The sequence below is a fragment of the Salmo salar genome, chromosome ssa28 (assembly GCF_905237065.1).
Source record: "Salmo salar chromosome ssa28, Ssal_v3.1, whole genome shotgun sequence".
Taxonomy (NCBI): domain Eukaryota; kingdom Metazoa; phylum Chordata; class Actinopteri; order Salmoniformes; family Salmonidae; genus Salmo; species Salmo salar.
This window is the reverse complement of record NC_059469.1, coordinates 1,125,083-1,138,776: the sequence shown is the minus strand read 5'-3', so window position 1 is coordinate 1,138,776 and position 13,694 is coordinate 1,125,083. Positions and strand designations below refer to the sequence as shown.

Below are 13,694 nucleotides of genomic sequence, written 5' to 3'. Positions count from 1 at the left end.
CACAAACCCTCTGCCACGTCCTGACCAAAACGAATACAATTTCTCCCTCTGCTGGTCAGGACGTGACAGATTCTTGTTCTATTCTTGCGCAAACTGTCTCTAACCAGAATAGAAAGAGGAGTGGGAGGCCCCGGCGCACAACTGAGCAAGAGGACAAGTACATTAGAGTGTCTAGTTTGAGAAACAGTCGCTTCGCAAGTCCTCAACTGGCAGCTTCATTAAATAGTACCCGCAAAACACCAGTCTCAACGTCAACAGTGAAGAGGCGACTCCGAGATGCTGGCCTTCTAGGCAGAGTTGCAAAGAAAAGGCCATATCTCAGACTGGCCAATAAAAAGAAAATATTAAGATGGGCAAAAGAACACAGACACTTGACAGAGGAAGATTGGAAAAAAGCGTTATGGACAGACGGATCTAACTTGACAGACGGATCACAAAGAAGAACATTCGTGAGATGCAGAAAAAATGAAAAGATGCTGGAGGAGTGCTTGACGCCAGCTGTCAAGCATGGTGGAGGCATTGTGAAGGTCTGGCTGTGCTTTGGTGGAGGTAAAGTGGTAGATTTCTACAGGGTAAAAGGGATCACTCCATTTTGCAACGCCATGCCACGCCATGCCATGGATGGCGCTTAATTTGAGCAAATGTCCTCCTACAACAGGACAATGACCCAAAGACCAGCTTCAAACTGTGCAAGAACTATTTAGGGAAGAAGCAGTAAGCTGATATTCTGTCTATAATGGAGTGGCCAGCACAGTCACCGGATCTCAACCCTATTGAGCTGTTGTGGGAGCAGCTTGACCGTATGGTACGTAAGAAGTGCCCAGCAAACCAATCCAACTTGTGGGAGGTGCTTCAGGAAGCATGGGGTGAAATCTCTTCAGAATACCTCAACAAATTGACAACTAGAATGCCAAAAGTCTGCAAGGCTGAAATTGCTACAAATGGAGGATTCTTTGACGAAAGCAAAGTTTGAAGGACACAATTATTATTTCAATTAAAAATCATTATTTATAACCTTGTCAACGTCTTGACTATATTTCCTATTCATTTTGCAACTCATTTCATGTATGTTTTCATGGATTCAACACCATAGTACCCTCCAAGCTCATCATTAAGCTCGAGGCCCTGGGTCTGAACCCCGCCCTGTGCAACTGGGTCCTGGACTTCCTGACGGTCCGCCCCCAGGTGGTGGCGGTAGGAAACATCACCTCCACTCCGCTGATCCTCAACACTGGGGCCCCACAAGGGTGCGTGCTCAGCCCCCTCCTGTACTCCCTGTTCACCCATGACTGCGTGGCCAAGCACGCCTCCAACACAGTCATCAAGTTTGCAGACGACACAACAGTAGTATGCTTGATTACCAACAATGACAAGACAGCCTACAGGGAGGGCTCTGGGAGTGTGGTGCCTGGAAAACAACCTCTCACTCAACATCAACAAAACAAAGGAGATGATCGTGGACTTCAGGAAACAGCAGAGGGTGCACCCCCTATGTACATCGATGGGACTGCAGTGCAGAAGGTGGAAAGCTTCAAGTTCCTTGGCGTACACATCACTAACAAACTGAAATGGACCACCCACATAGACAGTGTGGTGAAGAAGGTGCAACAGAGCCTCTTTAACCTCAGGAGGCTAAAGAAACTTGGCTTGTCACCAAAAACCCCCACAAAGTTTTACAGACACACAATTGAAAGCATCCTGTCGGGCTGTATCACCGCCTGGTACAGCAACTGCACCGCCCGCAACCGCAAGGCTCTCCAGAGGGTGGTGGGGTCTGCCCAATGCATTATAGGGAGCAAACTACCCGCCCTCCAGGACACCTACACCACCCGATGTCACAGGAAGGCCAAAAAGATCATCAAGGACATCAACCACCCGAGCCACTGCCTGTTCACCCCGCTATCATCCAGAAGGCGAGGTCAGTACAGGTGCATCAAAGCTGGGACCAAGAGACTGAAAAACAGCTTCTATCTCAAGGCCATCAGTCTGTTAAACAGCCATCACTAGCACATTAGAGGCTGCTGCCTATAGGCATAAACTAGAAAACACTGGCCACTTTAAGGAATGGAACACTAGTCACTTTAATAATGTTTGCAAATCTGGCATGACTCATCTCATATGTATATACGTTTTCTATACTATTCTACGGTATCTCATTCACTTAATATTGTTTACATATCTTGCATTACTCATCTCATATGTATATACTGTTTTCTATACTATTCTACTGTATCTTAGCCTGTTCCGCTCTGACATCGCTCATCCATATGTATACAGTCTTAATTCATTCCTACTTAGATTTGTGTGTATTGGGTATATGTTGTGTAATTTGTTAGATATTACATGTTAGATATTCAAATCAATTCACATTTTATTTGTCACATGCGCCAAATACAGCAGGTGAAACGCTTACTTACAAGCCCTTAACCAACAATGCAGTTTTAAGAAGAAAAAAAACCCACCCCCCCAAAAAAGTAAGAGATAAGAATAACAAATAATTAAAGAGCAGCAGTAAATAACAATAGCGGGGCTATATATGTGTCAATGTGCGGGGGCACCAGTGTCGAGGTAGTTGAGGTAATATGCAAATGTAGGTGGAGTTATTAAAGTGAATATGCATAGATAATAACAGAGAGCAGCAGCAGCGTAGAAGAGGGTGGGGGTGGGGGGGGGGGCAATGCAAATAGTCTGGGTAGCAATTTGATTAGATGTTCAGGAGTCTTATGGCTTGGGGGTAGAAGCTGTTTAGAAGCCTCTTGGACTTAGACTTGGCGCTCTGGTACCGCTTGCTGTGCGGTAGCAGAGAGAACAGTCTATGACTAGGGTGGCTGGAGTCTTTGACAATTTTTAGGGCCTTCCTCTGACACAGCCTGGTATAAAGGTCCTGGATGGCAGGAAGCTTGGCCCCGGTGATGTACTGGGCCGTACGTACTACCCTCTGCAGTGCCTTGCGGTCGGAGGCCGAGCAGTTGCCATACCAGGCAGTGATGCAACCCGTCAGCATTCTCTCGATAGTGTAGCTGTAAAACCTTTTGAGGATCTGAGGACCCATGCCAAATCTTTTCAGTCTCCTGAGGGGGAATAGGTTTTATTGTGCCCTCTTCACGACTGTCTTGTTGTGCTTGGACCGTGTTAGTTTGTTGGTGATGTGGACGCCAAGGAACTTGAAGCTCTCAACCTGCTCCACTACAGCCCCGTTGATGAGAATGGGGGCGTGCTCGGTCCTCCTTGTCCTGTAGTCAATTTCACTACACCCGCAATAACATCTGCTAATCACGTGTATGTGACCAATACAATTTGATTTATTAGCCCCCTCATTACAATGAAGAGCAACATTTGCCGCTCTGTTCTGGGCCAGCTGCAGCTTAACTAGGTTCTTCTTTGCAGCACTTGACCATATGACTGGACAATAATCAAGATAAGATAAAACTAGAGCCTGTATGACTTGCTTTGTGGAGTTTGGGGTCAAAAAAGCAGAGCATCTCTTTATCACGGACAGACCTCTCCTCATCTTTACAACCATTGAAGCGATATGTTTTGACCAGTTTACAATCTAAGGTAACACCAAGTAATTTAGTCTCCTCAACATCTTCAACAGCTACACCAGATTCAGCTGAGGTCTAGAACTTAGGGAATGATTTGTACCAAATACTTTGTTTTAGAGATTTTCAGGCAGTTTATTACTGGCCACCCATTCCAAAACTGACTGTAACTCTTTGTTAAGGGTTGCAGTGACTTCATTAGTTTGGGCTCCAGAGTGGTGCAGCGGTCTAAGGCACTGCATCTCAGTGCAATAGGCGATTCCAGGCTGTATCACATCCGGCCGTGATTGGGAGTCCCATAGGGCACGCACAATTTGCCGAGCTACGTCTGGGTTTGGCCGGGGTAGGCCGCCATTGTAAATAAGAATTTGTTCTTAATTGACTTGCCTAGTTAAATAAAGGTTACATTTAAAACAAAAATAAAACAATTGTTGTGGTTGCTAACGCGTATAGGGTTGACTCATCAGCGTACATGGACACACATGCTTTGTTTAATGCCAGTGGCAGGTCATTGGTAAAAATAGAATGAAAGAAATGGGGCTGAGTAGTATTTTCTGCACATGGTTACAATAAAATGTATGTGCTTTTATTGAGATGTGAAATGTTGCGTTAAAGGGTGTTGCACGTTATATAAAAGTAGGCTATAACTAAACTGTAATTTAAACGTTTGTTATGCCAACTATCCAATAGTCACAAGTCCTAGATCTTGGGAGATCCTGTATATCACGCGAGTAGAAGTTCAGCGTAGGCCTATATATTCCAATTGAACAATAAATAAATCGTTAAATCATCTCTTCTAAATAGCCTTCTTTCCAAATCCTCTCTGAGGTAAAATTAAACCAATCGACATATCGAATTTCCAATTAAGTACCTAGCCTAGTACAATGTTTATGAGCTACATTTTAAACAATCAAACAGTGCGATAATTTTTTTATGTAACCTTTATTTAACTAGGCAAGTCCGTTAAGAACAAATTCTTATTTAGAATGACGGCCTACACCGGCCAAACACTCCCCTAACCCGCACGACACTGCGCCAATAGTGCGCCGCTCTTTAGGACTCCCGATCACGTGAAACAGCCCGGGATCGAACCACTGAGATGGAGTGCCTTAGATCGCTGCGCCACTCGGGAGCCTTGTTAAAGAGAAGAAAGAAGCTTTAATTTTTCCTTCAAATAACCTATCGTTTGCATTTCCAATGATTTCACTTATAATTTGTATTCTTAAAATGGTGCAAAACTGGGGTTTTACAATAAAAACGTCTCTAAGATGTCCCACTTATTATTTGCTAAACCGTTTAACTAATCATATGGAGTATATTGACAATAAGCCTATTACTATTATCAATATAATCCTGAATTTAACAAATATCATCATATAAACATGAGCAAAGATGAATGCATGACATATTTCTCACCAACTCAAATAAAATAATGCGCAATAAACAAATGTACACCACATCACAAATAGCCATGTGAAAATACTATGGGTTAATCTACAATTAAAATCAGTGAAATCTGAGGAGCATTTGTTAGTCCCTCTTCGTGGTAATTTCAGTGCCCCCAGCGTTATTTTCTTCTAAGACTTAACAAATGAACGATTATGGTTACTATTGCAGAATTATAAACAAAAACCAATATGATAACAAAGCATAGTAGCAAAGATGACACATCTTTCTACCAAGTACCACACAATGCCTAAGTCACAATATGCACCATTGCTTCCATATTTTCACAATAAGGCCTCACTCCATTTCTCTTCTCACCATTTCACTTCAATGAATTATCAGAAGCTCAGTCCTAACGTAGACATTTATTTCATTTTGAGGATGTAAAAAAAAGGAAGAAATGTATTCAGTATATGGAGAGTATTTGGGGAACAACTTGTGCAAAGTTCGCCAGGAAAGCTCGTTCGCTCTCCCCCGCTCGTGGTTTTTGGCATTATGGAAGGATCAGTGACATCCCTGCTCCCTAGCGCATTTGTCCGTGCTGGGGGACTTTACGGGAGGGTTTGTGGATGGGGTGGGGGATGTCTGGCCACTGGATCAGTGGGGCTGGGGTGGAAATGACAAACAGGCTCTGGAGGGCCTTGGGGCCAAAGGACATGGGGCCGCAGTGGAGCCATCCAGGCATGAGCTGGGAGAGATTTGACAATGTGGCCCAGGTCCTAGACTCTGCATAGGATGAGCTCATACTGCACTGACGAGCACCATTGACAGAGAGAGAGAGAAAGGTAGAGAAAATCAATACTATGCCCTCAAAATAATAAACATGAATCAGTACAATCTACAATTTGAGATCAGTGGCGGTATGGTAATGACACAAAGTGAGGACAAGAAGTGCAGCACGGATGCTCAGTGGTTGAGCTCACTTGTCCATGGAATACGCTGGGTACTGTTGGTCCTCCTCAAGTCCCCTGGCGCCTGGCGGACCATCTCTATGACCGGATCCTCGGGGGTGTATTAATGTATCAGTGGGGCTGAGTCCGCCTGTATCACAGACGGACTCAGTGTGAGCGTGCCCCTGGGGGCCCATGCCCAGACTGGGCCGGCGTTGCTGCAGCAACTGGGAATGGAAGTACTGAAGGCATGGCTTTGCCCCTGGAGGCACATGGCGTTGGATCACAGTACAGTGGTGCTTCGGTCTCCATGAGAACTCATTCAGGGAGACAACTGGAAAGACATTACATAGGACAATCTGAAGCACCTCACTACTACAGGACTGATGTTTACTGATAAGTTTGAGACAATGCAGTGACCATATTTGTGCGGGGCGGCAAGTAGCCTAGTGGTTAGAGCATTGGGGCAGTAACCGAAAGGTTGCGAGATCGAATCCCTGAGCTGATATGGTAAAAATCTGTTGTTCTGCCCCTGAACAAAGCAGTTAACCCACTGTTCCTAGGCCATCATTGTAAATAAGAATTTGTTCTTAACTGACTTGCATAGTTAAATAAAGGTTCAATTATGCACCAAGGTGTCTGGTTGAACTACTGGCACACAGCACTGACACTAATGCATGCCACCAAAGGTCTCTTCACAGTCCAGAAGAGACAATGGGAGGCTCACAGTACTACATAGAGCCATGACTACATGAAACTCTTTTCCACATCAAGTAACTCATGCAAGCAGTAAAATTAGATAAAAAAAAAACAGATAAAAATACACCTTATGGAACAGCGGGGACTGTGAAGAGACAAACACAGGCATAGACACATGCATACACACACGATAACATGCACACGTACACATGGATTTTGAGTTAGATTTGGGGGGGGGGTAATGGCTGATAGACTTGGTCCCGTTGGAGCAGTCCACTCACCCTCTCCGCCTCCTCAGAGAGGTCCTGCTCTGTAAGCATGGGGAGTAAGTAATTTGCAGTAAGCAGGCGGAGCAAGGTCAAGAGCTGGAGAGCCACAATTCACACCATATAGTAAGGAAACATTTCATCACAATGTATAATCATTTTTCAGTATTCAATGAGATGTTTATGTAGATGTGTTAAATGGCCATTTTAAGGTGTGGTAGTTGGACATGTATGTGAGTTGTTCAGTGGGAAAGAAGTTTGGCTCCCTCCTGTGGCTGCTGAAAGGCCCTGCAACTACAAGTAAGATTGCCACCCCCAATGACACCATTAGACTGACTTCCCTCTATGATTGAGGATGGCTAGGCTTCTGAAGGTAATAATACATAGAAAACCACAGGTAACATGTCACGGATCTAGCATTGATACAGGACCCCCCACGTACATACAAAACTGATGGGCAGGGTGATGTGACTCCTGTTGGGAGTTGGAGTTGGTCTGTTGGGTTCGTACTCTGTGTGGGTTGGCCTCTCCTCCAGATTCCCCCTGGAAGTCTCATCTACAGTTCCCCTTTTGCTCCCTCTCCTTCTGCTACTGCTTCAGACGTAGCACCTGCAGCTGCTGCCTAAGCACACAGTCACACACGGAAATAAATTGTACATGAAACAACGAAAAAAGTGAATATAAACTAAGAATTTGTATTTTCTGTTTGAGTGTTTTCATGGTATTGTCTATAAGCCTTATATGTGTGTGTGTGTGTGTGTGTGTGTGTGTGTGTGTGTGTGTGTGTGTGTGTGTGTGTGTGTGTGTGTGTGTGTGTGTGTGTGTGTGTGTGTGTGTGTGTGTGTGTGTGAGTGAAAGTGTTTGCCTGCCTCAACACGGGAGGATTGTGTCTATGTGGCACACTCCTCCCTGGTCTTGGAGGTGGCAGTCTCTTGAAACAGGGTGCTGCTGTGTTTGAAGTACTTCTCTCCACCCTCGCGGGAACAGATCCTGCGGAAGCCACCTGGGTGTTTGGCCTCGTCCATCTGGACTTGCTCCACACTGGCTGCCTGGGACTGACGCATCTCCTCACTCCTGACAACACAAAAATAGCCTCAACTGACCACAACTGAATGAATGAATTGAATGCATCAAAAAAATACATACCGGATTGAGTATGGTCCAAATCACTTTGTTTGTTACATGTCTATAACCATGATAATTCATAATATGACCCATCATAGCTTGTTGTTACGTGGTCAAACTGATTATACAAGCACATTGAAATTCCACAAAGACAAAGTTCCAAATGGTCTTCCTACCCATCATGTTGTTTTGACTGTACCTGGCCTCTCTGGACCAGTTCTGCAGCAGCCTCTCTTTCACCCTGCGCTTATCCTCCTCAGCGATCTTATGGCGGTCACAGGCAGCCAGGTTTATAAGGACCAGGGTGTCATACAGCAGTACATCCTTCTAATCCCGGGCAAATCAGTGGGGAAACTGGGGGGGGGGTTCACCTGCACACACACACGTGAACATAATTGAACATGATGACCTTGTTTGCAATCTAGCTTTAATATAAAATGCTAGCAAAATGCCTTATCATGACACATTTCTTAGCTCAAAAGACGCTTAAGGGATATAGGACCCATATCAATACGTCATCCTAACCCAAGAAGAGGGCATCACCTCTAGCACCCAGGGCCTGTTGATGGTCTAGCAGCGCATCAATGCCCAGGATCTCGAAGCAGGCACTGCCAGCAGCGTGGTTAGGGAAACATGTGTGGTAGTTGTGTTTGAGGATGGGGTGGACAGAAACGAGCGTCTTAATAATCACGTCCTCAATGTCCAACCACATCTTCTCTGTGTCGTAACACATGGCCTCCAGGTGCTGCCAGTGTCGTCATCACGGACAAAGTTCTCACTGTGCTTGTTGATGGCATAGCTGGTCAGATGCATGCAAACATCATCCTGATACCATCGATCACCACATTCTTTTGGAGAGATTGGAAACCCAAATTGGTCTACACGGACAAGTTCTGGCCTGGTTTAGATCTTATCTGTCGGAAAGATATCAGTTTGTCTCTGTGAATGGTTTGTCCTCTGACAAATCAACTGTACATTTCGGTGTTCCTCAAGGTTCCATTTTTGGACCACTATTGTTTTCACTATATATTTTACCTCTTGGGGATGTCATTTGAAAACATAAATGTTAAATTTAACTTCTATGCGGATGACACACAGCTGTACATTTCAATGAAACATGGTGAAGCTGTAACAGCTGTCTTCAAGAATGGACCAAGGCGCAGCGGGAATGTGGATACTCATATTTTTAATGAATCAGAGTAAAGCATCCACAGGAAAACCAATAATAACCACGACAGCAACAGTTTTGCAGGCACACAAAACGCAGTGCAAAAACAACTACCCACAACCCCAAAGAAAAACACACACTCCTATATAGGACTCCCAATCAAAGGCAACTCAACACACCTGCCTTCAATTGGGAATCCTAATCACCAACACAACACTTAACACATAAAAAACCTGCCACGTCCTGACCAAAACTAATACAATACCTCCCTCTGCTGGTCAGGACGTGACAGTACCCCCCCCCCTCAAGGTGCAGACCCCGGAATGCACCTAAAAGAAAAAACAAACCCCCAAACAACAAAAATTATCCCCCTAAACAATAAGGGAGGGAAGGGAGGGTGGCTGCCGTCAACGACGGCACTGTGCTACACCCTCCCTCCCCAACCCACCTCTCCTGGAGGTGGTTCAGGTGCAGGACGTGGACCTCGCTCCACCTTTGGCGTCGCCCATTTCGGTGGCCCCGATAGCTGCGCCAGACAGACGGGCCACTCGGGCTGACCCTGGCAGACGGACCACTCTGGCTGGGCCGGAGGACAGGCGGGCCACTCGGGCTGGGCCGGAAGACAGGCGGGCCACTCGGGCTGGGCCGGAGGACAGGCGGGCCACTCGGGCGGGCCGCTCTGGCAGACCCGGGCAGTCGGGCCGCTCTGGCAGACCCGGGCAGTCGGGCCGCTCTGGCAGACCCGGGCAGTCGGGCCGCTCTAGCAGACCCGGGCAGTCGGGCCGCTCTGGCAGACCCGGGCAGTCGGGCTGCTCTGGCAGACTCATGACTGGCGGGCAGCTCTGGCAGACTCATGACTGGCGGGCAGCTCTGGCAGACTCATGACTGGTGGGCAGTTCTGGCGACTCATGACTGGCGGGCAGCTCTGGCGACTCATGACTGGCGGGCAGCTCTGGCGACTCATGACTGGCGGGCAGCTCTGGCGACTCATGACTGGCGGGCAGCTCTGGCGACTCTTGACTGGCGGGCAGCTCTGGCGACTCTTGACTGGCGGGCAGCTCTGGCGACTCTTGACTGGCGGGCAGCTCTGGCGACTCTTGACTGGCGGGCAGCTCTGGCGACTCTTGACTGGCGAGGCTGGGCTGACGCACTAGACGCCTGATGCGTGGGGCTGGTACTGGACGTGCCAGCCTGGAGACACGCACCTCAGGGCTAGTGCGGGGAGCTGGCCTGGGGCTCCCTTCTCGCCCCGTCAAACAGCCCTTGTGCCCCCCCCAAAAAAATTATTGGGGCTGCCTCTCGGGTTCCCTTAGCTCCCTTAACTTGTCCTCCCAGGTCCATCGTTCCTCCTCGTTCGTCCTCTGCTTGGTCCTTTGGTGGTGGGTAGTTCTGTAACAGCTGTCTTCAAGAATGGACCAAGGCGCAGAAGGAATGTGGATACTCATATTTTTTATGAATCAGAGTAAAGCATCCACAGGAAAACCAATAATAACCACGACAGCAACAGTTTTGCAGGCACACAAAACGCAGTGCAAAAACAACTACCCACAACCCCAAAGAAAAACACACACTCCTATATAGGACTCCCAATCAAAGGCAACTCAACACACCTGCCTTCAATTGGGAGTCCTAATCACCAACACAACACTTAACACACAAAAAACCTGCCACGTCCTGACCAAAACTAATACAATACCTCCCTCTGCTGGTCAGGACGTGACAGAAGCCCCAAAATTGCCCTCGCTAGAAGCCTGTTTTTCAGACATAAGGAAGTGGATGGCTGCAAACTTTCTACTTTTAAACTCGGACAAAACAGAGATGCTTGTTCTAGGTCCCAAGAAACAAAGAGATCTTCTGTTAAATCTGACAATTAATCTTGATGGTTGTACAGTCGTCTCAAATAACACTGTGAAGGACCTCGGCGTTACTCTGGACCGTAATCTCTCTTTTGAAGAACATATCAAGACTGTTTCAAGGGCAGCTTTTTTCCATTGCAACATTGAAAAATCAGAAACTTTCTGTCCACAAATGATGCAGAAAAATTCATCCATGCTTTTGTTACTTCTAGGTTGGACTACTGCTATGCACTACTTTCCGGCTACCCGGATAAAACACTAAATAAACTTCAGTTAGTGCTAAATACGGCTGCTAGAATCCTGACTAGAACCAAAAAATGTGATCATATTACTCCAGTGTTAGCCTCCCTACACTGGCTTCCTGTTAAGGCAAGGGCTGATTTCAAGGTTTTACTGCTAACCTACAAAGCATTACATGGGCATGCTCCTACCTGTCTTTCCAATTTGGTCCTGCCGTACATACCTACACGTACGCTACAGTCACAAGATGCAGGCCTCCTAATTGTCCCTAGAATTTCTAAGCAAACAGCTGGAGGCAGGGCTTTCTCCTATAGAGCTCCATTTTTATGGTATAGTCTGCCTACCCATGTGTGAGATGTAGACTCGGTCTCAACCTTTAAGTCTTTACTGAAGACTCATCTCTTCAGTGGGTCCTATGATTGAGTGTAGTCTGGCCCAGGAGTGTGAAGGTGAACGGAAAGGCTCTGGAGCAACGAACCACCCTTACTGTCTCTGCCTGGCCGGTTCCCCTCTCTTCACTGGGATTCTCTGCCTCTAACCCTATTACAGGGGCTGAGTCAATGGCTTATTGGTGTTCTTCCATGCCATCCCTAGGAGGGGTGCGTCACTTGAGTGGGTTGAGTCACTGACGTGGTCTTCCTGTCTGGGTTGGCGCCCCCCCTTGGGTTGTCACGTGGCGGAGATCTTTGTGGGCTATACTCGGCCTTGTCTCAGGATGGTAAGTTGGTGGTTGAAGATATAGTGGTGTGGGGGCTGTGCTTTGGCAAAGTGGGTGGGGTTATATCCTTCCTGTTTGGCCCTGTCCGGGGGTATCGTCGGATGGGGCCACAGTGTCTCCTGACCCCTCCTGTCTCAGCCTCCAGTATTTATGCTGCAGTAGTTTATGTGTCGGGGGGCTAGGGTCAGTCTGTTATATCTGGAGTATTTCTCCTGTCTTATCCGGTGTCCTGTGTGAATTTAAGTATGCTCTCTCTAATTCTCTCTTTCTCTCTTTCTCTCTTTCTCTCTCTCGGAGGACCTGAGCCCTAGGACCATGCCTCAGGACTACCTAACATCATGACTCCTTGCTGTCCCCAGTCCACCTGGCCGTGCTGCTGCTCCAGTTTCAACTGTTCTGCCTGCGGCTATGGAACCCTGACCTGTTCACCGGACGTGCTACCTGTCTCAGACCTGCTGTTTTCAACTCTCTAGAGACAGCAGGAGTGGTAGAGATACTCTCAATGATCGGCTATGAAAAGCCAACTGACATTTACTCTTGAGGTGCTGACTTGTTGCACCCTCGACAACTGTGATTATTATTATTTGACCATGCTGGTCATTTATGAACATTTGAACATCTTGGCCATGTTCTGTTATAATCTCCACCCGCACAGCCAGAAGAGGACTGGCCACCCCTCATAGCCTGGTTCCTCTCTAGGTTTCTTCCTAGGTTTTGGCCTTTCTAGGGAGTTTTTCCTAGCCACCGTGCTTCTACACCTGCATTGCTTGCTGTTTGGGATTTTAGGCTGGGTTTCTGTACAGCACTTTGAGATATCAGCTGATGTAAGAAGGGCTATATAAATACATTTGATTTGATTTGATCCTTGTAGAAATAGAAAGATAGTCAGTGAGGGAGAGTCAGGGATCAGTAAAGTTACTGATGAGATTCTTCATGTTAAACGATTATCTAGTGCTTCAAACCATCAACGGTACAAACAACACTGCCAAACAGAGCAATATAGAAAAATGAGAAGTGTGTAATGCTGTGTAACAGTTGGCATTAGAAGTGTTAACTGAGTAGCCGTATTGTCCACCTCACCACGTTGTCATTGCTGGGCTCATTGTATTGGGTAGTGCAGACGCGAGCCAGCCAATCGTTGTACAGGAAGATGCGGAATGTGTTTTGAATGACGAGACTAAGCACAGTGACAATGAGAACTCACTCTGCCGGTAGGCACCATGTTCAGGGAAAGATATTGTAGTATGTGGGGAAGTGCTTCAGCATGCGGTTCATGTTTCGAGCCAGAAGATCCTTTCTACAAATCTCACTCATCCTGGGAAAGTGGTTGATCTTCTGTAAGGTTACAGCAAACACATAGCATTGAATGTGTCGACTCAACAGCAGCAGAGGCACATATTCAGAGCGCTATCAGGAGAGGGAGGTGGACTTGGAAGAGGTAGAGTGCCTAGTAACGCTTCATGTCCATAACTCTGTCCAGGGAAACAGAGCAATCTGTCCAGAAGAGAGTCCAGTCCTCTGAATAGGATCTCTATGATTTTAAGTATCAGCTAACCACATATAGCAATCCGTCAGACGATGACACTGTCAATGACATGGCACACAGCGATTGGTTGATGCACGCAACTTCTGAGCAGGGGAACTGCAACCATTATGTGTTACGCCTCGATCACACCAACAGTCATTACATTTTGGAACACCAGAAGTACATTCATTTTTAATGGAACGCTGAGTTTGCCTTGCA

General features: G+C 46.7%; 1 protein-coding gene across 1 annotated transcript; it reads right to left on the bottom strand.

Moving 5' to 3' along the window:
• Positions 1 to 7,044: 7,044 nt before the first annotated feature.
• LOC106589177 (tubulin polyglutamylase ttll6) lies at positions 7,045 to 13,264 on the bottom strand. Its single transcript, XM_045709972.1, is given in 9 exon segments — positions 7,045 to 7,468; positions 7,741 to 7,917; positions 8,168 to 8,303; positions 8,306 to 8,339; positions 8,512 to 8,530; positions 8,532 to 8,712; positions 8,715 to 8,793; positions 13,031 to 13,149; positions 13,261 to 13,264. Coding segments are annotated over 9 exon segments (969 nt in total). The 3' UTR covers positions 7,045 to 7,248.
• Positions 13,265 to 13,694: the final 430 nt, after the last annotated feature.